This window comes from Diadema antillarum, unplaced genomic scaffold, assembly GCF_040938485.1.
Source record: "Diadema antillarum isolate AM-2024a unplaced genomic scaffold, OU_Dant_1.0 seq00000413_RagTag, whole genome shotgun sequence".
NCBI classification, from domain to species: Eukaryota; Metazoa; Echinodermata; class Echinoidea; order Diadematoida; family Diadematidae; genus Diadema; species Diadema antillarum.
Window position 1 is genome coordinate 873,824 of NW_027271399.1, and position 27,687 is coordinate 901,510.

General features: G+C 38.1%; 1 protein-coding gene across 1 annotated transcript in view; it reads left to right on the forward strand.

Annotated features, from left to right (window-relative positions):
* LOC139732305 (uncharacterized) overlaps positions 1–27,400 on the forward strand; it is a 159,818-nt gene extending 132,418 nt beyond the window's left edge. The window contains exons 7-16 of the mRNA XM_071643175.1: positions 2,461–2,564; positions 10,534–10,629; positions 17,610–17,693; positions 18,685–18,753; positions 20,377–20,485; positions 21,671–21,808; positions 22,783–22,882; positions 25,049–25,162; positions 26,133–26,238; positions 27,245–27,400. Of these exons, the coding sequence (XP_071499276.1) occupies positions 2,461–2,564; positions 10,534–10,629; positions 17,610–17,693; positions 18,685–18,753; positions 20,377–20,485; positions 21,671–21,808; positions 22,783–22,882; positions 25,049–25,162; positions 26,133–26,238; positions 27,245–27,400 (1,076 nt within the window). The remainder of the gene's footprint in view (positions 1–2,460; positions 2,565–10,533; positions 10,630–17,609; positions 17,694–18,684; positions 18,754–20,376; positions 20,486–21,670; positions 21,809–22,782; positions 22,883–25,048; positions 25,163–26,132; positions 26,239–27,244) is intronic.
* The last annotated feature ends 287 nt before the right edge of the window (positions 27,401–27,687 follow it).

A 27,687-nucleotide genomic window follows, 5' to 3' on the forward strand; every position in this document is an offset into this window, starting at 1 on the left:
CCGATTATTCTCCCTTGTTTTGGCTGTCAAAAGTAGGTCACCTTCAGTGTACTCTTCGTATTGTGCTATATAAGGCTGATGAGTTTTGAAGTAAAATCCAAATATTCCAAAAGAACCATCAGTGTTTTTGCATTAGTTTTTTATTTGTAATGCATGGCCACAAATTTGATTTTGTTTCCATATTAAAAAAAGAAATCCAGACCAGATGATGGACGTTGTGGTGGTTAATCTCTCCAACATACACATTTCATGAGATGGTTGTAAAAAGGATGACAACTCACCTCAATGCCTTGTTTATTTGTTCAGATAAATACATCTATCATATTGATTTTTTTTCCTGTCAGTTTTATTCTTCAAAGAGCAAACAAACAGGTTTTGGAATCACATTCAGATCCCATAGTCACGATTTCCAAATGAACGCAGTTGTAATTATCCATCATTGGAATTTTTGAGATGGGACCTCATTACAAGTGCTATGTAAAGACACGACATGTGGCTATTTAAAGACACGACATGTGGCTATTTAAAGACACAGCAAAGTTTTGACAATGCATTGTACATAAACTCTCAACAGCATCTTCTTTTGACAATATATAACCTTTATTGTACAGACAATTATAAATTTTATTCTATAGACAACAACAACAACATCAACATCGAAACAGAATGGAACCCTCCTGCATTCATTTGATGCAGGTTGTATGCACAGATTCTCCAGACTTGCATATTTAACCTGTCAATTTGCATTCTGAACAAATGTAGCGTGCCTCTTTGATCACCGAGTGACCTAAAGGCGGCCCATTCTTTGTTGCCATGGGAACCATGGTTATTGATTCATTTCACCCCATAGTTGAAAAGTGAGCATTGCCATTATATCCTACTGATGAAAATTGCCTCGCAGCTCAGAAAAGACCCATCTGTAGCTATCACACGAATGACTTCAGCCATCCAAATAGCACAAGTCATTATACTCGAAAGGTCATGTGGAGGTATTTGATCAATTTGTTTCTGTAAGCCCCGCAAAGACGGACTGTAAATATCAGAAATAATCTGCAAAATGACGGCCAACTTGTAAACTGAGAATGAGAGTTCAGACACCGATAAATCGTCTTCTTGGGTGAAGTGATAAGAGATGCTGCGTTGTCTTCTCTTCCCACACCGACAGCTTGGGTTTAGTGTGAGAGAGATGAAATAATCTGAATTAATTTCTGCCAGTCTGCCATTGCCAAAGTTTCATCTGCAAATTTAAGATTTGAAGAATGTTAATCACTTTCATCGAGGAGAGCTCATGAAGCAATGTCTCGGCTGTTTGAGGAGAGAGATCGACGTAAAAATACATAATTGTAGTCTGTCTTCTTTTCATTTATAGAGCCAGAATGTATGGTCTCTGCTGTGTCACCTATTAAAGAAATATTGTGGAAATTGAGGAGGGAGACTGAGAGAAAAAAACAACAACAACAAACTATCAGTAACTCTTACCAGGCTGCATTGTTCCATCTGTTGTTGATTTTTTAAACTATGGGTTTTCATTAACAGGCATTAGTTTGGCTTGAAATGAGAGTAAATATCTGACCTCATTTCATGGAGGGAAATGCAATTGTATTGTAGAGACACTTACTGCAGGCATCTTTAGATCAACTGAAATTTTAAGTGAGGATAAGCCATTGCCTAGGTGTTGCGTTGGACACGGCAATTAATAAAGCATGCCATCCATAAAGGGTGATGTATGAACTGGGGCCCCGGCCTCAGTGCTGTGAATTCACAAGTAGGTGATGTTTAACTTTGAACAGCATTTTGAAATGCAAGAGACATTTCAGTATTTTCACATGTTAGTTGTGGGCATCATAATAGTGATTGCATCATAAGTTTTTGTGGCAAGCATTTGAATTGCAAAAGGCTTGTGATGTATGAGGTGAGACGAAGAATATGTTAAGCATCATGGCTTTGAATGAATCATTGAGTGCATGATTGCCATTTTCTATCCCATCATGTCTTCATTTGTGCTTTACTCGGAAGAGTTTTGCCATTTTGTGGATGGGTGCTAAGGTGATTTTTTTTTAATGCAATCTCAATTCTCTGAATTTGTGTGTGTGCACAGTTGATTAAAGTTGAGCTGGCTAAATGTATTTTACCTTAAAAGTTAATAGACCTCTGTTTTCAGACTCTGACATTTTTGACAAGATTTCTTGATACTTTAAATCATACTTCATCCTGGTTAGCTGACAAATATATGAGTTAAAAAGATTACAGTAATTAAAAGTATCTATGTACTTTCTTTCATCTAGTTTGAGCACCATGCAAATATACCATAGCATCAAACTTATATGAAAGATATATATAAACTATTGTTAATGCTATATTATACAACTACATCCATCACACCGTTGAAGTTTTCTAATCATGTAGCTAATAATCTTACTTGACTCTGAATTTATGTCTGTTTTATGATTTCCTCTACAGCGTATTCCTGTGCCTTAGTCAAAGACATTCTTCTCCAGGGAAGACTCTTTGTGTCAGAGAACTGGTTGTGTTTCCATTCCAACATCTTCATGTATGAAAAGCAGGTAAGACTGTGGGTGTGTTTTATGAGCGCTTTCCTAAAGGCATGCCATAACGTACTTGTACCCGTGCCAGAGAAGCGCTCAAATGCTCCCAAAATGTACCATATTGTACCAAACCGTGCCAAAAAAGTGGACCACTTCCGGATGTGCTCACAAAGCGTACCGTATCACACCATGCCAGAGAGGGCTTGAACGCTAAGTGGTCCAAAAGCATACCATACCATATGTGCATAGCACACACTACGTCATAGTACAAAGAGTTGATTAATATTAAGGACACCAGTAACCAGGTGCCTGACCCCATCGGTACACGTGTGACTCCTCTTAACTTCAATTCAAACATAACTCATGAATTATACGCTATGTCCACAGAGTGCTGAAATGCTCTCAATCTGGCATGGTGATGCATGGTACTGTTCGGTTTGCTTTTGAGCCCACTACCACGGCCTTTTTTAAATTTTTTTATTTAGACAGGTCAGGATTTGCCAGAACACAGTACACTTGTATGAAGAGTTTAAAAATGCTGAGCACTGCATAGTGACAGATGCAATGTCATTATCTTGGTGGAGGGGGGGGGGGGGGACCTGGTGGCGATCAGACAAGATCTAGTCATTCATTTCTATCTGGATAGTATCTCTTGTAAATCAATACACATTTGTCAGCAGTTTCTGGTGCAGTACAGAATTTCCACAATTTAATGTTCACTCTTGTTTCAAAAAAAGATATCTCTTAATCCACAGCTATCTTCTTTTAATCCCCACTGACTGTATACCATGTCGGGTATGAGAGCAAAATTCCACTGTCTCTCAAAATTAGTCTCTGATGTTAATCTCGCTGGCTCTGCTCTCTGGAATGTTAGTTGCCAACTCCATAACATTAGCCAGGTCCAAAGCCTGCCTTATGATGTTGGAAATGGTCCCATCTCTGTAGGGGGTGACTGTACTCTCTCAATGTTCTCATCTTACGGCTGTCTGTCAGTGCGGCTGGTAATGAAGGTAGATTTGTTCTGCCAGTTCCTTACCATTCCCCGTCCCAGCCACTTGAAACTTTTCTCTGCTCTGACTTCCTAAGAGATTGGGTTTCATCGACGGGAGTGCCCAAAATAGACAGAGAGAATACATGATGGAAAGTGAATTATTGAAGTATGTATGATGTTAATTCTTCGTGAATTGAAATTGGAGGAAAGATTAGATGTATTTTTAAAAATTTCATAATCCAGCCAACCGGACTGTCTTGATGAACAAAACCTAATGAAAAATATGTTCTCTTGTAGGTTATACCAATACTACTATCACAACTGCTGACATTCATGTGGGTGTAAGAACCTGGCTGTAAATATAGCAAGATTCAAAATGAACTTTGTCACCTACAGTGTACATGAGATTTCCTTTCTTTCAATATCTGCTATGATTGATTGGCATACAAAAATTATTTCTGTCCTTTGAATTTGATTGAAATACTCCAAAAAGCTGGGTCATTTCATTGTCTTTGTTGGATTGGAACATGACATTTCTAAATTCAGTGCTACACTCTGACAATATTGGCATGTTGTGACTTGCTTTAGAACAAAAGTTATCAGATCCTAGATGGCTGCTTTCTGGTTTGCGGTAATGGTAAATCCAAAAGAGTAAGGTACAACCCTGCAAGCATTATGTTGATACCTTTTTGCTCCCCTGCTACGATCAGCTGGAGATGTTAAATGTATTTAGTATGAGTCGGCCTTGTGAACCTTATAGTCACCAAGCCCCATAGAATCAGGCTGAAAATGGCAAAAATAGGAGAAAATATTCAAATAAACTGTAGACTAACATCCACCCCTTTTTAAGCACAATTACAGATGAACCCGCATTGTACTTGTAGCAGGTGTAACCTCAAGCACCAACAATTTAGCTGTCATGGAAAGCTTTGCTGAATATGCCCAGAACAACCTACCAGCTGCACATGAAAACACCTGAAGTTCATTTTCATCTAAAGGGGTTGTTCAGATGTTTCTGTCTGTGTATCTTTACCTGTCCCTTGCTTACACACAAATAAACACATATAGCCATCGGTTTCTTTTTCTCTTTCTCTTTCTCTTTGTGTCTGTATAATATCTCCTTATCCCCCTCCTTTCTCTCTCTCTCTCTTAACTCTAATTTCTAACACTCTTGATGTATCTGTTGTAGGTGTCTCTCTATTCATATATCACCTTCTCTTATTTTTTGATAGCTTGGGAAATGAGAATACAGTTTTAGTCTGGCAGTAAATATATCTATGTCCTATAAATTTTACCATGGAACATTGCCTGTTGGCCTGAAGACAAAAATTACCAGCTACCAATAATGAATGATATACATTGTAGCTTGTCCTTCTTCCAATATTTTTTTTGTGTGTTTAGGCCATTTTGAAATATAGATTGTGATCCATGCTGTTAAAAAATTCACAGTGAATCACTTTGGGAAAAAAACCCTCAGTGCTATCATTTTGTGAAAATATGGTTTTGGCTTTGCAGTTGCACACCACCCCTTCATCATCATGGAAGATTTTTTCCCCTAAGCGAGATATTAAACCATTTGGCTGAAGAGAATTATATCCTTGACTGATGAGGCCATCAGAATGAATTAATAATTCTTGCTGAAATTAATGAACATGCCTGTTTGTCAGTATGGCATGTTTGTATGGTGTTGGAGGAACAATGTATTTGCTTCCCTGTTATGAAAGAAAATTAATATGCAAGAAGGTCAGTTGTCAAAATGTCAGTCCTGTAATGATATTCTTTCAAATCTGGCCATGCAGGACTGTAATATTGTGCTTTTTGTCACATGATTGTGAAACAAAAGCAGAGGTCAACCTTGCATTTTCTCGAGGTTACCCCCAAAATATGTACAGCTTACCTGGCCTCTACAGTCAGGATCAGCGTGCTGCATGTAAGTGGAGAAATGAAGAGGCAGTATCTCGAGATTTTCATATCAGAAAGATATGCGAGAAATGCGGTACCACTGCAATATTGAAGTGCGGGACTATACTTGAAAGAAGAAGTTTGGGTGGATAAAAAGATCAAAATTCACAGACAGAGATTTCCTGCAAGGAGGTCGAAAGAAAGATGAGCCACCACGAAGATTGGCCTGTAATACTAGCTGGTGTTTCAAGAATAGGACAGTTCTCATACAAACACACACACAAACACCATCACATACACTGTATGCACCATCATGCACGCATAAAATGCCATCATGCACACACAAACACCATCACACTCACAATTATTATGATACAAACACCATTACAAACACACAACACCACCAATCACACAAACACAATCACACACACACACAAACACCATGACACATATAGACAGACACCAAGACACATGCATGCACAAACCCCATCACACACATACACAAAGTCAGACACCATGACACACACAAACACCATGGCACTCACACACACATCATCACACACACGCACACATTAATCTGTATTTCAAGTCATTGTTTTCCACCTCGATGTTGGAGTCTTCTCTACACCTCCTACCCTCATCCTCATTAAACATCCTCCTGATGTATCAGAAAGTCCTCCTAGCCTGGTCCTCTGCTCAGTCCACGTGTAAAGGGAGAGATGCGGGTCTCACACCTCTGCATCCCTCCCCGGGGCCACGTCATCTATTCATCGAGCCCCTCATCCATTATTTGTCCCCCGTGCGCAGGGACGCTACTCCTATGACCACCTGTGCCCCTTTAAAGCCCATGTCGAAGTATGGCGAAACCTTCACATGCAAAATGAATCCGTATTTAGAGCTTTGCATTTATTCCACAGTCGATGATGATGGCGGGGATCATTGCATTTGTTAGAGAGAGTCAATATATGATAAAATTTAAAATTCAATGCTCAGAGGAAAATATGATGTTTATGGGTGACTTTTGACAAGACTATCTACATTGTAGTGTCAACAACAAGAGGAAAATGTGCAGGAGGTTTAGTGTTGATTGGTTTGTGTTTTTCAGTATTGTTGAATTTCATGGGACAGGACGTGCAACAAGATTTTGTGATTCATCAATTACAACGTAGCAAACTTTTGTGTATGATGAATTTGAATTTGAACGATATTACTATGTTTGTAAAAAAGTAATGGAATGGTGTCTCATCATGTGTCATTCCATGTAGGAAAAACAATTCATTATGAAAGGCAAGGGAAATGTGGCAAACTGCTGAAGGGTGCAAAGTTTAAAAGACTGTTTGCATGGTGTATGCAGAGAACAATCACATAACCCATTCATGGGTCATGAAATATCTTGCTATAACCATTTGTCATGCATTTATAGCCTTTTTAGTTCCAAAATGAAAACCTCAATAGGCTTCATGAGCTCCCAGAAGGGAGCAACTACACCTGTAGTATGTCGGTAGACATACTATCTCAACCCTCCTACCAACATGCTTGCTCAATTGGAAAATTAGTAAAAAAATTGCCGACATTTTATTTTTCTTACTGATGACCTTAAATGGATTCGAACGTGTCTCACATTTATCCTGTCCTTGTCTTCTATTGATACAGTATGAAATCTAAACCTGTCTTGGCTAAACTGTACAGAGTCCCAGAAAGGGCACACCTGTTTGTGTGCAGTCCCATGTGTGCCTATGTTAATAGCATTCCACCAACATAATGGATGTATTTCGATAGTTATCTGTGAACAAGAAACAAACAAACAATACAACAGAACGTGCTTTTATCTTCCATACTTTACTGAGGGAATAGGAGAAAATATTCAAGTTAACTGTAGACTAACATCCACCCCTTTTTAAGCACAATTGCAGATGAACCCGCATTGTGCTTGTAGCAGGTGTAACCTCAAGCACCAACAATTTAGCTGTCATGGGAAGCTTTGCTGAATATGCCCAGAACAACCTACCAGCTGCACATAAAAACACCTGAAGTTCATTTTCATCTAAAGGGGTTGTTCACATGTTTCTGTCAGTGTATCTTTACCTGTCCCTTGCTTACACATAAATAAACACATATAGCCATCCGTTTCTTTTTCTCTTTCTTTTTCTCTTTTTGTCTGTATAATATCTCCTTGTCCTCCCTCCTTTCTCTCTCTCTCTCTCTTAACTTATTTTCTTACACTCTTGATGTATCTGTTGTAGGTGTCTCTCTATTCATATATCACCTTCTCCTATTTTTGATAGCTTGGGAAATGAGAATACAGTTTTAATCTGGCAGTAAATATGTCCTATAAATTTCACCATTGAGCATTGCCTGTTGGCCTGAAGACAAAAATTACCAGCTACCAATAATGAATGATATACATTGTAGCTTGTCCTTCTTCCAATATTTTTTTTTGTGTTTAGGCCATTTTGAAATATAGATTGTGATCCATGCTGTTAAAAAATTCACAGTGAATCACTTTGGGAAAAAAACCCTCAGTGCTATCATTTTGTGAAAATATGGTTTTGGCTTTGCAGTTGCACACCACCCCTTCATCATCATGGAAGATTTTTTCCCCTAAGCGAGATATTAAACCATTTGGCTGAAGAGAATTATATCCTTGACTGATGAGGCCATCAGAATGAATTAATAATTCTTGCTGAAATTAATGAACATGCCTGTTTGTCAGTATGGCATGTTTGTATGGTGTTGGAGGAACAATGTATTTGCTTCCCTGTTATGACAGAAAATTAATATGCAAGAAGGTCAGTTGTCAAAATGTCAGTCCTGTAATGATATTCTTTCAAATCTGGCCATGCAGGACTGTAATATTGTGCTTTTTGTCACATGATTGTGAAACAAAAGCAGAGGTCAACCTTGCATTTTCTCGAGGTTACCCCCAAAATATGTACAGCTTACCTGGCCTCTACAGTCAGGATCAGCGTGCTGCATGTAAGTGGAGAAATGAAGAGGCAGTATCTCGAGATTTTCATATCAGAAAGATATGCGAGAAATGCGGTACCACTGCAATATTGAAGTGCGGGACTATACTTGAAAGAAGAAGTTTGGGTGGATAAAAAGATCAAAATTCACAGACAGAGATTTCCTGCAAGGAGGTCGAAAGAAAGATGAGCCACCACGAAGATTGGCCTGTAATACTAGCTGGTGTTTCAAGAATAGGACAGTTCTCATACAAACACACACACAAACACCATCACATACACTGTATGCACCATCATGCACACATAAAATGCCATCATGCACACACAAACACCATCACACTCACAATCATTATGATACAAACACCATTACAAACACACAACACCACCAATCACACAAACACAATCACACACACACACAAACACCATGACACATATAGACAGACACCAAGACACATGCATGCACAAACCCCATCACACACATACACAGAGTCAGACACCATGACACACACAAACACCATGGCACTCACACACACATCATCACACACACGCACACATTCATCTATATTTCAAGTCATTGTTTTCCACCTTGATGTTGGAGTCTTCTCTATACCTCCTACCCTCATCCTCATTAAACATCCTCCTGATGTATCAGAAAGTCCTCCTAGCCTGGTCCTCTGCTCAGTCCACGTGTAAAGGGAGAGATGCGGGTCTCACACCTCTGCATCCCTCCCCGGGGCCACGTCATCTATTCATCGAGCCCCTCATCCATTATTTGTCCCCTGTGCGCAGGGACGCTACTCCCTTGCTCATCTCCTATGACCACCTGTGCCCCTTTAAAGCCCATGTCGAAGTATGGCGAAACCGTCACATGCAAAATGAATCCGTCTTTAGAGCTTTGCATTTATTCCACTGTCGATGATGATGGAGGGGATCATTGCATTTGTTAGAGAGAGTCAATATGTGATAAAATTTAAAATTCAATGCTCAGAGGAAAATATAATGTTTATGGGTGACTTTTGACAAGACTATCTAGAGTCAACAACAAGAGGAAAATGTGCAGGAGGTTTAATGTTGATTGGTCTGTGTTTTTCAGTATTGTTGAATTTCATGGGACAGGACGTGCAACAAGATTTTGTGATTCATCATTACAACATAGCAAACTTTTGTGTATGATGTATGATGAATTTGAATTTGAACGATATTACTATGTTTGTAAAAAAAAGTAATGGAATGGTATCTCATCATGTGTCATTCCATGTAGGAAAACCATTTCATTATGAAAGGCAAGGGAAATGTGGCAAACTGCTGAAGGGTGCAAAGTTTAAAAGACTCTGTTTGCATGGTGTATGCAGAGAACAATCACATAACCCATTCATGGGTCGTGAAATATCTTGCAGTAACCATTTGTCATGCACTTGTAGCCTTAAGTTTTTAGTTCCAAAATGAAAACCTCAACAGTCTTCATGAGCTCTCAGAAGGGTGCAACTACACCTGTAGTATGTCGGTAGGCATACTGTCTCAGCCCTCCTACCTACAGTGCATGCTTGCTCGATTGGAAAATTAGTAAAAAATTTGCCGACATTTTGTTCTCCTTACTGATGACATTAAATGGATTCTAACATGTCTCACATTTACTGTAAAAGTGGAAATTTTCGCAGTGTTGAAATTTTCACGCATTTCGCGCAACCAAAAACAAGCGTGACAATAAAAGCGCACGAATATTTTTGGATGCCGTATGTTCCAGTGATTGATGTCTTGATTCCGCGGAATTAAGAACATGCAAAACTCTTTTCATCTGGTGAAGCGCTAAAAATTAGTCGCGCAAAAATATCCACTTTTACAGTATTCTTTCCTTGTCTTCTATTGATACAGTATGAAATCTAAACCTGTCTTGGCTACACTATACAGAGTCCCAGAAAGGGCAAATCTGTTTGTGTGCAGTCCAATGTGTGCCTATGTTAATAGCATTCCACCAACATAATGGATGTATTTCGATAGTTATCTGTGAACAACGAACAAACAAACAATACAACAGAACGTGCTTTTATCTTCCATACTTTACTGAGGGAATGGAAGGAAATCCGTAGAGCGTTTTTGATTAGATGATTTTGTTGATTCTGTTTCCCAGATTGCCCTGCGATTTGAAACAATCTCAAGGATAACCAAAGAGCGGACTGCATTTGTCGTCCCAAATGCCATCGGAATCCACACAGATACAGAAAAGGTGGGTATACAAAAACTATCGTATTTCAGTAGAAAATAATGGCCCTCCCCTCCTGGTAATCAGAATGCCCTTTATCAGATTTTGGCCTGAACTGTCCTAATGTGCTTACCTTCTCACATTGCGATTCATCATTTTGATGAGTCGTTATATCTATTCTGAACTTACTCAGAGATATCTGTTATGGACTTAGTCAAGAGAACTATAAAGCTATTACCACTATGGGCGAAACGTGGGAGAGGCAGTATTTGACGAGAAATATGCCGACACTGCATCAGTGTGATTACTAGCTTCTTTGCAATGTTGAATTTGTTGTCATTATGGGACAATATCTATTTAATAGAGTGGACCTGTCTACATATACATGTACTTGAAGATGATATTTGAAAAAATGGAACCATTTGACTCTCCAATAAAATACAAGAATTTTAACAGAATAATCTGCCCTACAAAGTTCTACATTCAAGCTAAACTCTGGCAAATGCTGTTATTTTATACCAAATAGCATCTTTACATCCCTCTAAGTGACAGTTGAGTGAAAGTAGCAGTTATTGCGACATTGCCTGTCTACCTTCAGGGAAACATTTTCAAATTTTAATGTGCAGTTGTCCATGACCCCATGTGCCCCTTGGAAGTTGTGACTTGTGTGTGATAAGTGTGAATGCTGCTAAATATGTTCTACTAATGTCTGTCTGTAGATTCCACCGGATTTTTGGCAAAATGGCACATGCCACATAGCAGGCGATAGTTAAACCACATACTGGCTGTCAGGTTCAGTTGTAACAGAGAAAAGTGGTTACTGACTTTCCCATAATTTCCTAGAAATTATGAAATTTATTTTTCAGTTGCCTTTGGGACTGATTTATGAGTTCAAATAATGCTTCAAAATGAAAATGGTTTGGAAGTGAAACTGTGTTTGTATCCTTATAAGGAGCTGCAGATGCTAGGAACTTTCCTTGAATTTGTTCTTACCCTAGCCCCTCCCCCTTTCCGAGAATCCCCTCTTGATGTTTTGTAAATGAGTGCATTCTGTGAAGCCTGTGTCTATCAACATGAACACTGCTTTTTACACTTGGTATGAGAAACTTTCACCCCATAAATGTATTTTCAGCCCTTGGAGGGAGGGGTAATGTGATACTCAGAATCTCACCTGACTGGAGGGTCTAAAAACATATGTAAAAGCAAATAACAACAACAACAACAACAACAAAACAAAATAAAACAAAACAAAAAACAAAAAACTAACAAACAAACAAACAAACAAATAAAAACAAAAAACAATCACACAAACAAACAACAACAATCAAACAAAGAAAAACAACCAAACAATAAAAAAAAAAACCAACCAAAACAAAACAAAACTAAGCAAACAGGTTTTCAGATCATGTGACTATAATACATGAGAGTGCTTTGATCACATACACAACCCCTGGGCCAGCTGTGTATTGAGAATTAGAGTGACTGTGTGTATGAGATATTGACGACCCACTTTCTGTATGTGTGCAATGATACCTCTTTGTATAAAGTCGGCTGTAAATGACACTCCTGAGAGTGATAATTCAGCCTTCTCCGCCCATCCCTCGTGGATATCCAATATTGTTTCTCCGTGTCCTCACGGGTTCAGGAGCAGCCATGCCATAATTACTCGTACCTTCAAAAACTAAAGTGGCCTGCTACACAACGAGATAGACACTGATAGATGCTGCTGTCGCACTGTGCTTTCCATAACCCACTTGTTTACCACAGAGCAAAGGGAAAGGTTATTGTCTAGGTGTTTGGGAAAGTGGTTTGAAAAGAAGCAATGATACAAATGGCTCATGCTGAATTGCCTTAATTGTCAACAATTGTAGCTCTCAGAATGGTGATGAGCCATAAGGCAACATGGATGAATGAGGTTTCACTGACACCCCCTCCCCTCCCCCATGAAAAGTTAAACAGATACATTGTATGTGTGGATTATTTCATCCATGAACAAGTTGTGTTGTGTTTTTGAGGAAACATGCATCACTGCAGTGCAGATCAATATAAATGACAGGGCCTACAGTCAACATTTATAGTGAATGATTAGAATGAGTGCACCCATGTTTCATCAATTCAGTTGATGAATGAAAATATACCAGTATTGTTTTGATGCTAGCTATATACTATCCACAGAAGAAACTTTGGGGAATATTGCAATGGCTTGCCAAGATCAGATTCAAGAGAGAGATTATGAATTTGATCGATGACCAGAATTTGTACATTTTTTGACCTCCCACATAGCTTTTCACTGAGTTCCACATTCCCCTTCCTCTTTTTAGTCTGACATTCATATCCTTTGCTGGGTGCTTTTGCTCAAAATTATTTTGACCTGGAGTTGTCCCTTTGACCTATTGAACTTGGACTTCAGTCCAACAATCAACAACAACAACAACAACAACAACAAAAACAATAACAACAGCTACAAGAACAAAAACAGTTTGGGGAGGTACACTGCATCTGTGATAAATCCATCAAGAATCAAAAAGGATCAATTCACCTGGTTGAATATTAGATATGAAAGAGGAAGACAGTTTTGTTTTGTTTGTTTGTTTTTGGTAGAGGGGCTGTTGCTTGCTAGGAGGCTGCTTTCAAATCCATTGATGATGTGGTACTTGAATATTAAACTTATAGATTATGAAAGAGACGTAATAGCACAGATGTTATGCATCTGGGCTCACAGTTTTCTTTTGATTCATGATAACTGACGTACAGGCTGCAGGCCACAGTCAGTCAAAAAGGAAATCAATCTGGTGTCAGACTAGTGCAGTTTTCTCTCTAAATGATTCACAGTATGAACAGTGTGACCTCAATGTGACTCATTGAATTTTTGAACTCAAATTCACCCAGAAATAGCAGACAGCAGAACAATACACTAGACCATTTATGCTGAATTGTCTCATTTTTTTTTTCCTCAGAGAAAATTTGTTATGAAGGAGTCATTGTGTAGTATGAAACTCTATAATAATTTGTTTGCAATTGACTTTTTGCTATTCTATGGTATGTCATTATATCTCATTAAGCATGAGTTCCTCATCTGGCCCTGTCACCTAAAGATTTATTTGTTCAAGAAATAATGATAAAAAAGGAAATCAAACATGAAATATCGCTATGCATAGTTTCTGATTGTTTTGATATTAAATTTCGCCTCAGAAAATTTTCACCCTGTGATTAAATTCAGGACACAAGCACACATTGTTGATATCCCAAAAAATTCAAATTAGTGTTGAGGTCTAAAGACCACCACATTGCCTGTGTGCAAAATGATGTTAGCCTGCTATTGTGATAACAAATACTGTCAGGCATCCCCCATTATTAAAATTGATCAGCTTTTAAACCCAAAGATTTCAGTTCCAAAGATAGACATGTGTGAAAGAAAGTGCCTAGTAGTGCATTTGTGGTTAATGGTTTCAAATATTTCACTGCGGTGTGGAGAATGTATATTCAATAGAGGTGCAATGAGAAGGAAAAAGACTTGGTAAACATCATGATTGTTCTGCTTTGCAAGATTTATGACTGGTGTCTAGAATTATTCAAATGCAGAGCACAACTAGATGTGCATTTGACAATGTCCTTTTGTTTTCTGAACTCTTGTTGACCCTGTCTGAGGGGGCATGGCAAACATCGGTAAACATCTCTATTACATATGTAGATTGTGCATTAATGGATGTCTCATGAATCTGATAGATACATACAATTTTACGTATAATGTAACTCTCGATAATGGAGAATGTAAGCTTTAAAGAGTGTGTACAGTTCTGGTCGAGGTGAAGATTTAGCTTTTAACGTTTTGCGAGATATTCAAAAACCACTCTATGAGATGTCAAAGAGCATGCAGTTCTAAGGGGTATCAAAAGTTTATCCGATGAAAATCGGTTTTGAAATGGCTGAGATATCCAAAAACAAGGTGAAACAAAGAAATCCTAATAAAGTTGTGGCATGTCGCCTTTTATTATGATCACTTTTTTTTTTGGATATCTCAGCCATTTGAAAACCAATTTTCATCAAATAAACGTTGAATCCTTCTTAAAATTACATGCTCTTTCATATTTCATAGGAGGCTTTTCATTATCTCACTTAGGAATGTTCAAAACATGAATCCCTACCTCAACCAGTACTGTAAAGTCCCTTTAAAGTTACAAGAATATGAGGAGCATAGATATTTGAATAGTCAGTTTATAGACCCGAAAAAGTTCTATGTTTGATTATTTATAGAGGAAGATGTCAAATTGTGGATTTAATATAATTCTACAGAAGAAAACTCTTACACAATGAAAATTAAGAAAATTTTCACCTTGCACCACATACCAGTATAATGGTGATTACTCTGATTCAGAGTTTGTCATTATAAGTGTGTGATATGTAATTGCACATGTGATCCAAGATAGATTGGTATAACAATTAATATAATCAACTCTCTAGAAAGACTTGTCAATTTCTTTGAAAAAGACGTTATTGAAAATGAACTAGCCATACGTTGATATGTTGTTTGATGACTAAATCTTGGCCCTTTTTCTTTCCTCATTTGGTTATAAACCCATTTTAATAGTCCCAGGTTTTAAAATCCCCATAGACCTTTATACGTACAATACTCCCTTGATTTCTGTATTAGGCAGTTGGTTGCAGCAACATATACTGTTTGAGTTTGTATTGAAAATGCCACTTTGATGATTATTTCTTTTTAAAGATAAATAATTAATGCATTTAGACATGGGCAGTGCATTGTCATAAAGTATTGATGCCTTTTGTGGTATTCTGGGAAATTGTTCTTTTAAAAAACATATGAAATCATAATTTTCATTAAGTTCTGTCAATCAATGCAGTGAAGCAAGATACTGAGAGAAAAATTGCAAGCAAAATCATGAAATGTCCTCTCCCCCCCCCCCCCCTCGATCTAATGTGTCAAGTTATTAAATTTACTTGGAAATGCCGAGAGCTGGTATTAAAAATGCAGAGGACAGCAGTCTCTGACAGAATGGAAGTTACACAATGAGGGAAAGACTTATTTATCTGATGAAATTTATTGGAAATGACATTAGATATTTATTAGAAAATCAGAACTGACAGCAAAATTTCTCAGGAGTTATTATTCATCTTTAGCATAAAGCAGCAGAAGGCATTCAGATGGAATAAATACCAGTTGAAAGGATTTACTTGCACATCGGTGATTGATGTTTTTTGTTTAACAAAATGAAACAAAGCAAACCTGTACAGAATGATTTAAGATTAAATATAAAGTTTGTGCTTGCTCATGGAATACTTTGAAAGCACCTCTTTGTGCGCGGTAGTTTGTTTTGTCCGACTGTATGCCTCGGCTCTCTATGTTCATTTTCCTTTCATATCAAAGTCATTTGCAATGTAAATGTAAGCCCACCACATGTTCTTGCATATCCCCCCTTTTTTCGTAAATCTATAGCTGTATGCAGATTGTAACCATGAAGAGTGATTCCATTCCTTGTGCAAATTTAACTCTGTGAAGAGTGAAACTGTCCAATCAGAGTGGTAGATTTTCATAAAAACTTGAAGTGGGGATGTAATGAAATTGCATTGGTTTCTCACATTTTCTTTTAGAAAGGCAGTGATATTACTCACAAATATGCATGCATATTAGATGAATTGATTGATGTCTGCCCCATGATTTTCCATTGAATGACCTGCAGAGAATTTTCATGTTATATAAGTTTTCTCTTTGAATGGAACAGCTAAACAAACTTTGTATCGTTCACATAAAATCATTGTTGTGTTGTAACAATCTGGGAAAGACAACAGTCAATGATTAAAAAGGGTTATACATGTATATAGTTGCCAAGTTTTTCTCCAAGGGCATAACTTCAATGATATTTTAATGTGCACACTAGTGGGAGAGATCTCGGGTGGTAATGTCATCATTTCATCTATCATGCATATATGCCTGGTTAGGACTGATAATAGCTCTAACTTTTTGTTTCATTTTTTTTTTTTTCAGGATCATGCAAAACTTTAAAACTCCTTTTCTTTCTTATCTTATGTTCAATTTCCCTAAAACTCTGCCTTTCCAGCTATACAGTTGTACTGTGTGTTCATTAAAAGTTATGTAAAATGTTCTGGATTCACGCTTTAAGATCTCCTGCAGCCACTTCTCAGAATTACAAGATATAAATCTTGACACATGGCAAATCCACATTCTGTGGATTTGTCATGATTCTATGATAGTTTGATAGAGCATAGATGTTGTGATTTGGATACAATATTTTGAATTCTCCATACTTCTAGCTTTCCTGTGAAAAACGTTGTGTCCAATTTTATAAAGAAAATGAACATGCTAGGAAAAGAAAACAATCCAATCATCAGAAAAAAAAAATAGGGGCGTAAGTTCAAAGAACAAAGATTCAGCCAAGCTAGCAGGAGACGAGATAAGCATATAGAGATCAAATCAAAGAGACAGTTTAGTAACATGCTTAAAAAGAAAAAAAAATCCATAAGAGTTTCAAGCTGCATAACATTTTTTTTTAAATTTTTTTATTTAGAGCAGATGTATTTAAATAAAGTAAACAAACTTGTGATTCTGGATCGAGTATCAAGTTCTACCCCCCCCCCCCCCCCCCACCAAGTCACTGCAATTTTTGCAGTCCTTTGTTGTAAAGCTCTGCTACCCTATCAGGGTAACATTGTAAACATATGATTGCACCATCTTGCTAAAGATCTCACACAACATCACAACTATCTAGGTGGCCAGCACCTAACAAAAGGTGATGCCGACTAATATCACCAAACATGTTCGAATGGACTCGTCTTTAATACTGTGCTTGTCTTTTAATGTCCCGCTAGTGTTATTGCCTTTTCAGCTGGCACGTATTTTTAGATCGCCACTTTCAATACATTTAACCAATCATCTGCAGGCGTGTCTGAGTGGAGATCTACAAGATTACCGTTCTGATTGTTCTTTCTTGCTTGGTTCTCTCTCCTAAATTGTCTCTCTGTTGCAGCATATATTTGGATCACTACTTTCGAGACATTCCACCTATCAACTCCTGTACAGAGTCTGGAAGAATGCCAAGGGAGAGACAGAGGTAATTGGAAAAAGATTGTCCTGCCCACAGTAAGGCTTGGCAAGGTGCAATTAAGACAGTGGCATCCCGCTGCTTGAGATTGGATTTTAGTCGGTTGAGTGCATGTATTCATACTTAAAAAGTTGCTGCAAGGCAGTGATTAGTGTTGGGAAACAAGATTACCGGGTATTGGTGTGTTTGTTTTTTCAATTTTCATTTTCATCTGCCATGTTATAATCATGAAGAAACCACAAAAAATACATTCGGGGGAAAAAGAAATCATTTTATTGCTGTTGAGAGAAGAAAGTTCTGTAAAATCTCTGAAGAATGTCATAGGTTTGAGTTGGACCTAGTTTCTGGTTTTCATTGTTTTCTGATCACATGGTTTTCTTATACGTAGTGTATACTGCAACAGAAGAAGCATTTGCCAAAATCTCATTAAACTTAAAAGTGTGATCTTCAACTGTAATACATGACAAATTTACTACTTGTTACATGTGTGGCAGGTTGATCCAAAGGTCAGAGGTCAAACTTAATGGTACAATATAACGCCATGACATTAAATGCTCTGCTGGTATGTATGTTTTTTTCACAAACATTAAAAAGGCAAATTGCATTTTGTGATATGTGATAATTTCTTCATAATCTGCTATGCGTGATGTTAGTGTAATTGTGTATTTACTTTGCTGAATTAAAAAGTATTCTCAACTGCAGTACACAGAAATAACCAGCTGGAAATGATGTTGCTTCTCATGCTCATTACTGTACCTTTCATCAACACAGAGATTCCAGAAGTGTGATAAGTAATAGAACGTGATCAAACTTGGCATGGAGCAAAATTTACACATCTATCAGAACATTTTTTTTTATAGCTTTGTGGTTTTAAAATCAGGTTACAGATTCAGGATTTGTGGTTTAAGATTCTTTGTTTCATTATTACAAACATTTCTAATAGAGTTAAAATTGCCATTGTTTGATTTTCCTCTCTTCCACGCATGACTGGATCGACCAGTCGATGACCCCCGATTCCAGCCAGCAAGGCGAGAGTGATGGAGACGACATTCCTGATAACTGTGACGAGGTTAGTTTTGGGCATTTCCAAAGGTTATGGGAATGCGATAGGTGTAGCGTGACTGTATCAAATGTACCGGTTCAAATTGCAGTGTCACTCTTTTTCCTCTTGTTGAGGTGGAATGGTTTCAAGTTCGGTACTAGTGCTGGCACTGATGTTATCTTCCAAACGACTGCCTCAAATTGAAGCTCCAATACAGATGGTCATATTAATGCAAGTGGTGCCACTCACAATTATAGAGTCCCAACACTAGTCTTATCTAGTCTTATCTTTCTCCCACTGTGAAGTTGCGTAGGAATTACACAATTTGAAAATGACTGCACTTGGTTCTAGTCAAATATAAAAAACTAGAGCCATGAATGCTTTGTATTAGGCAAGTGATGTGGGAAAATTAGAATAAAATTGCCACTAATTTTGTAACATCTCTGAAATACGACAAACTGACTTTTCCTTCCAGGCATAGATTTGTGTGGCCATGTGTTGAGTGTGATGTGCTTTGAAAAAAAAAAAAAATCTTGAAAAAGTATGGTGGAGCTTTTTTCAGCGGATGACATTCAGCTCTGAGTCAAGCTAGCCACTGGAACTACACCATAATTTTGAGGTCATCCTGCTAAAACCGACTGATTTCCAGTTCAGGATTATTGTTGGTGCTAGTGTTTCAATGACACTGATACCAGCACTAGCACCAAACTTGAAATCACCCAATAGGTTGAAATAGTCGGTATAACGCAAGTATTTTCCAGAATTACTAGAACTGGTAATGCCATTAACAATGATTAAATGCCATACTACCCCTAAGTTCATGACCAGATAACTGACTCAAGTCCAGTTTTCCTCAATTGAAACATCCACCCTGATTAGGTTTACTGTACTAGTTGAACCTACATTGTTTGCTCCACATCTTGTACATCCATTTCAGTGATATTCAAAATTTGTTAAATACCTTCATTGACATGTATGTGAAAACTAATGCTTAAAGTATTTATCAATTCAAACAATAACTCAATTTCATTTTAACCTCAACTTCATTTGGTCCACAACTTGAACTGATACCAGTATATATTTTATGCTGCTCAATTTGGACTATTGCTTGAATTCAGTTTTCTTGAATTCAACCTTTTGTCATTTCAGTTGCAATTCAATATAGCTACTTCTGAATTCTTGTTTACTTGACCTCAGTAAGGCTTTCAGCTTTTAATTTGTAAACTTCAACTGAAAGTCACTCCATCACTCATCAGTGAGCAATGATTCAAATGACCCCAAATTTTACACCATCAAAACAAACAGTTATAAAGTTTGTAGATATCACCCATTTATGTATTCCAACTCGCTTTTATGTAAACAAGCTTCCTTGGATGTTGAAAGATGTTCTTTCACTACAAGATTGAGAAACTACCAGTAGTAGAAGTCAGGCACTGTCCATGCCATTACTCATATTACAATTCTGTGTCTCATGTTATTTTTTTTTTCTCAGGTGATGTATCTGCTCATGCACAGAATGTACGCCAAACTGGCTGACAGTGCAAATATGAGTGTGTTACAAATTCACTTCTATTCAATAAAATGTATGTACTGGAACTCTATTTCAATTCTCTTTCGCTTTGTTTTTATGTTCCACTTTGCTTCTTCCAGAGTTCACAGAGCGATGATGGTCTAGACGGCAATGCCAATGAGATCCAGAATGGCAGCATGCTCTCGTCGGTCGGCGCTCACCAAAGACGGGAATCTCCCAGGCGGTCAGGTAAGGGGTGCTACAAATCACTCTCCTCATGACTGGAGGATCATCCTCCAGTCAGGGGGTCCATCTCATGTTTTACCCCATGCATGCGAGGATGACCGATTAAAGGGAAAGTTCATCCTGATATCATGTTGCTTTGTAAGATGGCAGAAAAATCAGAGAAGTAGACCTGTACGAATTTTGGGGAAAATTAGATACAGTAAAAAAATATATATATTTTGAAAGTGTGGAGAGTAGGACAAATTGGTAGCTGTGTGTGATCTAGGTGTTAAGAGGCTCTCCATGTGGCTTGTACTCAAAAATTCACCAATTTTCATTTTGCTCTTGAGAGAATTTTTCTTCAGACCTGTTCATGGTCTATGATTAGAGAAATAATTTTTGGCATATCCTCCCCAGAGGATAAGTTTTGTCTGATCCCAAATACTCTTTTCAACAATTTATTACTCTTTCATGAGTCCAATTTTTGTCCCAAGTTTTCACTGATCTGCTTCTCTTTTCTGTTTTCATATAAAGGAACATAATGACTGCCTGGATGAAATTTCCCTTTTCAAGAGTGCCATGACAGCTTTATTTGAGCATTTCATAAATCTGTCCAAAGTAAAATGTTTCACTTTTGCCATATCATTTGCCCAAAGATCGAGAGACCTGGAAAGGTGGGAGGCTTGTTCATCACTAATCTCATTTTCACAGGAGGTTGTGAGTCATGTAATCAATCTATCAACATGTTCAGTCATTTCCATGCTTTATAGTAACACTCTTTTTTAATATCATTTATATCATTTTTTTTTTGGTAATCATAACATCAAGGGTTTTTTTTCCCTTTTCAATGTGGACCCCGTTTCATAAAACTTGTTATCAGTGTCAAATTGTCATAGTTGGTATAAGCTACTGAAATCCTTGCATCTGATTGGCTGAGAGCAGATTTGTCATAGAAATGTAGCAGTTGTCACTGATAACAAGTTTTATGAAATGGGACCCAGTTTGTCATACCGGGAATATGTTTAGGGTATAATGTTCCTACAAAAGCATGCTGATCATGTGACTTGGCATTATGATCATGTAACTTGTCATTATTGAAGACATAATACACAGTAATGAATCAACATCCACTTCCATTTCAAACCTCCCATCCTCTTTCCACCCCGCATCCTCGCCCTCTCTCTGTCATCCTCCACCCCGCCCATGCAGATCTCCGCAGCGACTTGTCCTCCTCTCATCACAATAGTCCGCGGCAACTGCGCCTGACCTCCGACCTCCCACATTCCATGGCAGATTTGGCAGGGCGTAGTCGGTGCTCTCGCTTCAGCCACCGCCATCTCGCTCACAGTGAGTGGAAGACCACATGCCAGTGCCTTGGATCCGTCAGTGATATGTTCTGTGGCATTGACACACAGATTTCAGTTTCACTGTTGACTTGAGGTCACAACAGAGAGCAGTTGGGATGAAGGGCAGATGAAAAGAAAAACATTTTTGAAAGGAGTGTGAAATAACAGAACAAGTCACCTTCGTTTATTTTTGTGGCAGTTCCTGGTGCAGTTACAGTTTTGCATCCTGTCTATATGTAGTCTTTGTTTTTGCTGCTCCCTATTCCTGTTATGATTTGATACCAAAAGGTTCCACCATTTTTGTATCATCCGCAAATCATTGCATTTTTTTCATCTTATTACCGGACGAATATAATACATATGGCTTCGCTTGCCAACCAGATTGTATGTTCTCATCATGATTAGCCATCCTGAAGTGTATTTTTGCGTGGATGTATCAACAGCAGTGGCTTGAAGTAATATGATGAAATATCAAATTCAAGATGATGAAAAACTCACCTTCACATCCATAGTTTTGCTGGTAGGAAGTATTGCTTGTTTCTCTTGCTTTTTAGAACTTTACATATTGGGAATAAATTTGACCATTCACTACCAAATGTGTAAATCCTTAACTGTTCAAAAAAAAAAATGACATTATATAATCATACTAAACCACAGTGGTTGTAATCATTTGCCATGGTCATGATTTAGTAGCATCTTTCTGTGCTATATAAGAACGGTGATAATAATAATAATAATGATAATAATTTTTCAGTGTTTTTGTGTGTGTATGTATAGATCTCCTGTGTTAAAATGCATGTATTTCATCTTCATAAATCCTATCAAACAAAATATTTCAGCAGCAGTCATCGGGAGTGACCTGCTAACAGTGGCACAGTGTTGTGGTCTTGTCAATATCTTTCTTCTAAAACAAATTCCTAAAAGTTCCTCCCTTTAATGAAATATTGTTATTTCCATTTGTTTCTCCTTCCCCAGTGCTGTGTTCAGTCAGCATCTTCAAGTCTATCATGAGAATGGGGGGCGCCCTCAAGAGGCTACCTCAGTACCAACCCTTCTTACTTCTCATAGGAATCCTGTAAGTGGTCTCTGCCGTATCGCTGTGGTTTACTACATGAGGGATATCGTTGTTGCTTGTCGGGTCGACAAGTCAGAACACATTGCGCATGGCATTAGTTCTGTTCAGATGGTGATCTTTTAAAGGGGATGGCGAGTAACCGATCAGTGGAAATCAGTGGGAATGCTGAGGGATGATTGTTCCAATCCATGTGGGATTCATTTAAGAGTACTTTATATATCCACTGTTCTGTGAAAATTATTTGCTTCAGAACGGTCTCATATTCAAGTAATATGCAGATTAATGCCCCGTCACTGACCAGGCACGCTAACCTGGAAACATTAAACTGCACATTACTTGAACATGAGACCATTCTGAAGCAAATAATTTTCACACAACAATAGATATATAATGTACTCTTAAATGAATCCCACAAAGATTGGAAAAATCATCCTCCAGCATTCCCACTGATTCCCACTGATCAGTTACTAGCCATCCCCTTTAACCTCGAGGATTAGGTAACTTTGAGGATAAGCTTGTAGTCAAGTATCACATGGTCTCTTTCGTCACGAAATAGTTCTTGCATTGACAAGTGACGTCAATTTTGCCAATGAAATTACAATTTGTCAATGAAATGACTATTTTAACCAAAGTTGATGTTGTCACCTGTCAACGAAAAAAATAATTTTGTGATAAAAGAAACCATGCAACACTTGGCACCCCATACTTTACTACAAGCTTGTCCTTGAAGTTAAGATCACTATCTGAATGTACTGTGCAATAAAGTTGTTCACATGCAAATTGAGATCAATAACCTGCAGAATTAAAGCTCACTCTTTCATGACTGAAAGCCTGGGTTCACATTGAGGACATGGCCAGGCGTCAAGTGTAGTGTGAAGGGTCCACATGTAAAGAGATGTATGGTTTTGATATCCCCCTGAAGTTTACAAAACGAGTGCATGCCTTTCTAATGAAGAAACAAACAAAAACAAAAGGAAAGGTAAAGTACAAAATGACATGGATTGATAGAGAAAAGTGACAAAAGAGAGTCCAACGCAGCACGTAGCAATTGCATTAGGATTCCGTGAATGCAAGACTCATGTGAAATCATATGCTGTGACATTAAAGGTAATGTACAGGAAGATGATACCTCAACCTTGAGGTCAGCACAATATACATTTCACGGTAAGGACACTGGGATTGAAATTTACCGTCTCCCAGCTTACTTTGCATATTATGAATATGTATCGTAGTTGCAAATGCATCAGTTGGTTTTTATGCGATGTAGTCTTGGTAGTTGTCATAGTGACCCTCAGATATCATAAAGATTTGTCAGAATTTTGCAAACATTATGACAGGCCGATCTATATACAATACAACTAGCCAGCTGTCCGTCAGAAGTATGCATGGGATTTGAGTGCTGTAAAATATCATTCAAGATAGTATGAACTCTTCATATTTCACACATGCTGCTCATGGGATGCGATTTGACAAAAAAAAGAAAAAAAGATATATATATTTTTGTGTGTGAATGTAATTCAATTAGAGTTTTTCCACTGATATTGATGTCATGACATCAGTTGATTAAGATACTCATGGCAATTAGTAATTGAATGAGGAAAGATATTATTTCTGATAACTTTAACATGACAAAATCCAAGATTTTGTCAAACAAAAAGAAAGAAACTGTGTGTGTGTGTTTTTTTTTTTTTTTAGGTATTAATGCCAAACTATGGTACAGTCTAACATATGAAGTTTCATTGCATATTATCTTTATGCCAAATTCATAAACAGATCAATTTTTTGTTTTGGGAAGTATTAAAGGTATTATGATAAAGAGTGTTTCAGTTTGCTTGATAGTAAAGAACACACCCAGCCTCACACAACATTACTTTCAAATTAACTCTCTCAAATTTTACTTCTTAGCTACATGTACAGTGCATAGATTGTTAAAATTATTGAATCAATACTGGAAATATGGAAACTAGGATACTGACAAAATTGTCATGCATTCATGTGGACTATGGCTCAATATTTCTCTCTTTTATCTTGTGCTACAGTATTGTGTAAGTATTCTGTTATTCATTGTAGTTCTCTTCTTCCTCCATTTTATCTCTGTGTCTCTGTCTGTCTGTCTGTCTTTCTGTCTGTCCCTCTGTCTGTCTGTCTTGCCTCTGTCCTCTCCAGTCTCCTGTGCCTGACCTTCTCTGCAGCAGTACTGACCATCAGGATCTGGCGGCTACAGCCCCACACCACTGCCCTCCCCCAGACTTCGCCCCACGAATCCGTCCACCTTGAGAGGTGAGCTCTTGTACCTGCATCGACAAGTACCCCACTGTCGAATATGAAAAATTTTATTTTTTTTCTCTTGTTATTTGAATTTACACACAAAAAAGGAGAAAAAATTTGGTATATTCATGTATTATGTAATCATTGATAGTTTGGAGTTTTGTAGTCTATAGGTATGTAACAACACAAAGATCTTTATTTCCACTCAAGAGATTCTGGAAGTCCAATAGATTTTGTTCATGATGTACCCTACTCTGATAGGCAATGCTTTAATGTGATATGTTATGTGGGTATAGATAGTCAGGTACATGTGTGGGATTTGATAAACATGCATAATGTTCTCTCATTGTAGGAAATTTGTTTGTAAACAAATGGAAAATGATTTTAAACAATAGAACAGTTACCGTATACAATGTATGAGTTCAATGAAAAGAAGATAAGATTGTTTGTATTCTGTTTAATGTCATAAACCAAGCGACTGAAAATTAGTGATGCCAGTAGAAATTATATGTGATTCATCGTAGGAGCATGTCTTGAATGTAGTATATGAGGCTCAAAGAGCAATGCTTTGGGCACACTGGGCTGGATTTTTGTTGGAAATTAAGCATTTTCTCCAGACTGTCTTCAAGTATTGGAGACTAGTGGAGATGTGATGGCTACCACTGAAAGTTGGTGTTGAGAGTATGTGTTCTCAAAATACTGTGACTATATTAGCCCATGCAGTGTGATAGATGGTGACCTATGGTGCCTGGAATTATGTAGAATATTCTAACATCATGATTTGAAATGCTGCTCTAAAAGGAGGCAACAAGTCCCTAAAAAGTGTTTCAAACCTTTCAGAGGGAATATCTTGTAAGTTCCCCTTTCCCACCACCAGTCGCTGTTTTCATCATGGTTGATTGTGTCAAATCTTGATGCCGCCCACTCCCTCGATCATGGCAATACACTCACTGTTTTTTATTTATTCTCATCTCAACTGCAGCATGGGGAACATGGGAGATCTGTTCATTGCGGAGCAGCACAAACACCAGCAGAAGGTATCCCACATACAGGACACGCTGACAGCAAACCTCCAAGCTTTGCTACAGGTGAGTGCTTCCCGCCAACACTTCCCCCCAGTGGTCAAGGAGGGCTAGGGCTGGGCTGATGAATGTAAAAACGCAAACGACTTCCGAGAGCTGTGATGCGACGTACCATGACATGTTACAAAGCAGATTAGTGTACAAAAGAGCATGTGACCACAGCCGTCACGAGTTCTGTGTCAATGCAGTAAATCCTAAAGCTTGTATAGATCATTAAACTTAGATTTAGTGATCATGTGTTGACTTTGGCATGAGTGGTTACAATACCCCTCAAGAAAAGTGGTATAAAGTACAAGAAAAAGAAAATACTTTGCATTTGTGCCAATAGGTATATTTGATTGTGAATAAGATGTCCACCTGTCAGACACCTTCTTTGTAGGCTCTGTTTTTCATACCAATCAACATCTCCTCCAGTGATAAGAAATCAGTGTTCAAATAAAAGGAGGAAACACCAACACCACCACAAATAAACCAATAAAAGAAAAAAACAAAACAGAAGTAAGTTTTGGTACACCAAATAGACAGTCCCATATGCACACCATTTTTTGTGCAATTAGGTGCATGAGGATGTAATTTCTTCTTACTGAAAGTCAATTTTATGTCACTTCTGCCAAATGCCAACTACCCCCTCCAAAAAAAAAAATGAATAAAAAAAAATGCAAGCAGTAAATGGGTGAGCTAATCTGTTGAGAAAAGCTCAGTGCAGGTAATTGACAGATTGAATCTTTCTAAATGTTTCCTTTAATCATGAAAAACCAGTAGTGACAAAAAGTTTTTAATATCAGACAGCTGTGTAGAAATAATCAAATCCAGTGGAAAATTTATCTCAAGTTTTATGAGAAATGCATGTCTCAAGACAGCTGTCTGTTGTTAATGTCGGCCATTGTTTATGCTGAGAGCCTGCGTAATGTCATGCAATGAATGAAGAAGCTATATCATCTGATGACCCTATGTGATGATGACCCTATGTGATGACCCTATGTGATGATGCTCCCTCTACTGTTCTGCCCAGGTGCAATCCTCTCTGAGTAGTCTCCACAAGAGGCCTCAAGGTGATCCGGGAGGAGGAGAAGGAGGAGGAGGGGGGACAGAGGCCCCTGGGAGAGTTAGCGAGGCCAACCCACCACCGTCACCAACACCACAGAAGGGGTTAAAGGAGGACTTATAGCCAAGGTTGTGGCCTTGCTACAGGGCCCATCTTTCATCCAACATATGCCCTTTCCACCCCCCCCCCCCCCTCCCACCACCACCATCACCATCACCTACCAATCCCACCGATCGTCACAGAGTCCATGCAAGGGACCACCACGCCTGTTCAGAGACTCTGGGTCACACAGAGTATGGAGGCAGAGGAGTAAACAAAGCTTTTGTCTCTGTATTTAATGGACGCTTTTCTCGGCAATCCCGCCGTGGATGGTTAATGATTTTGTCATATTTGCCTGACAAATGAGATCA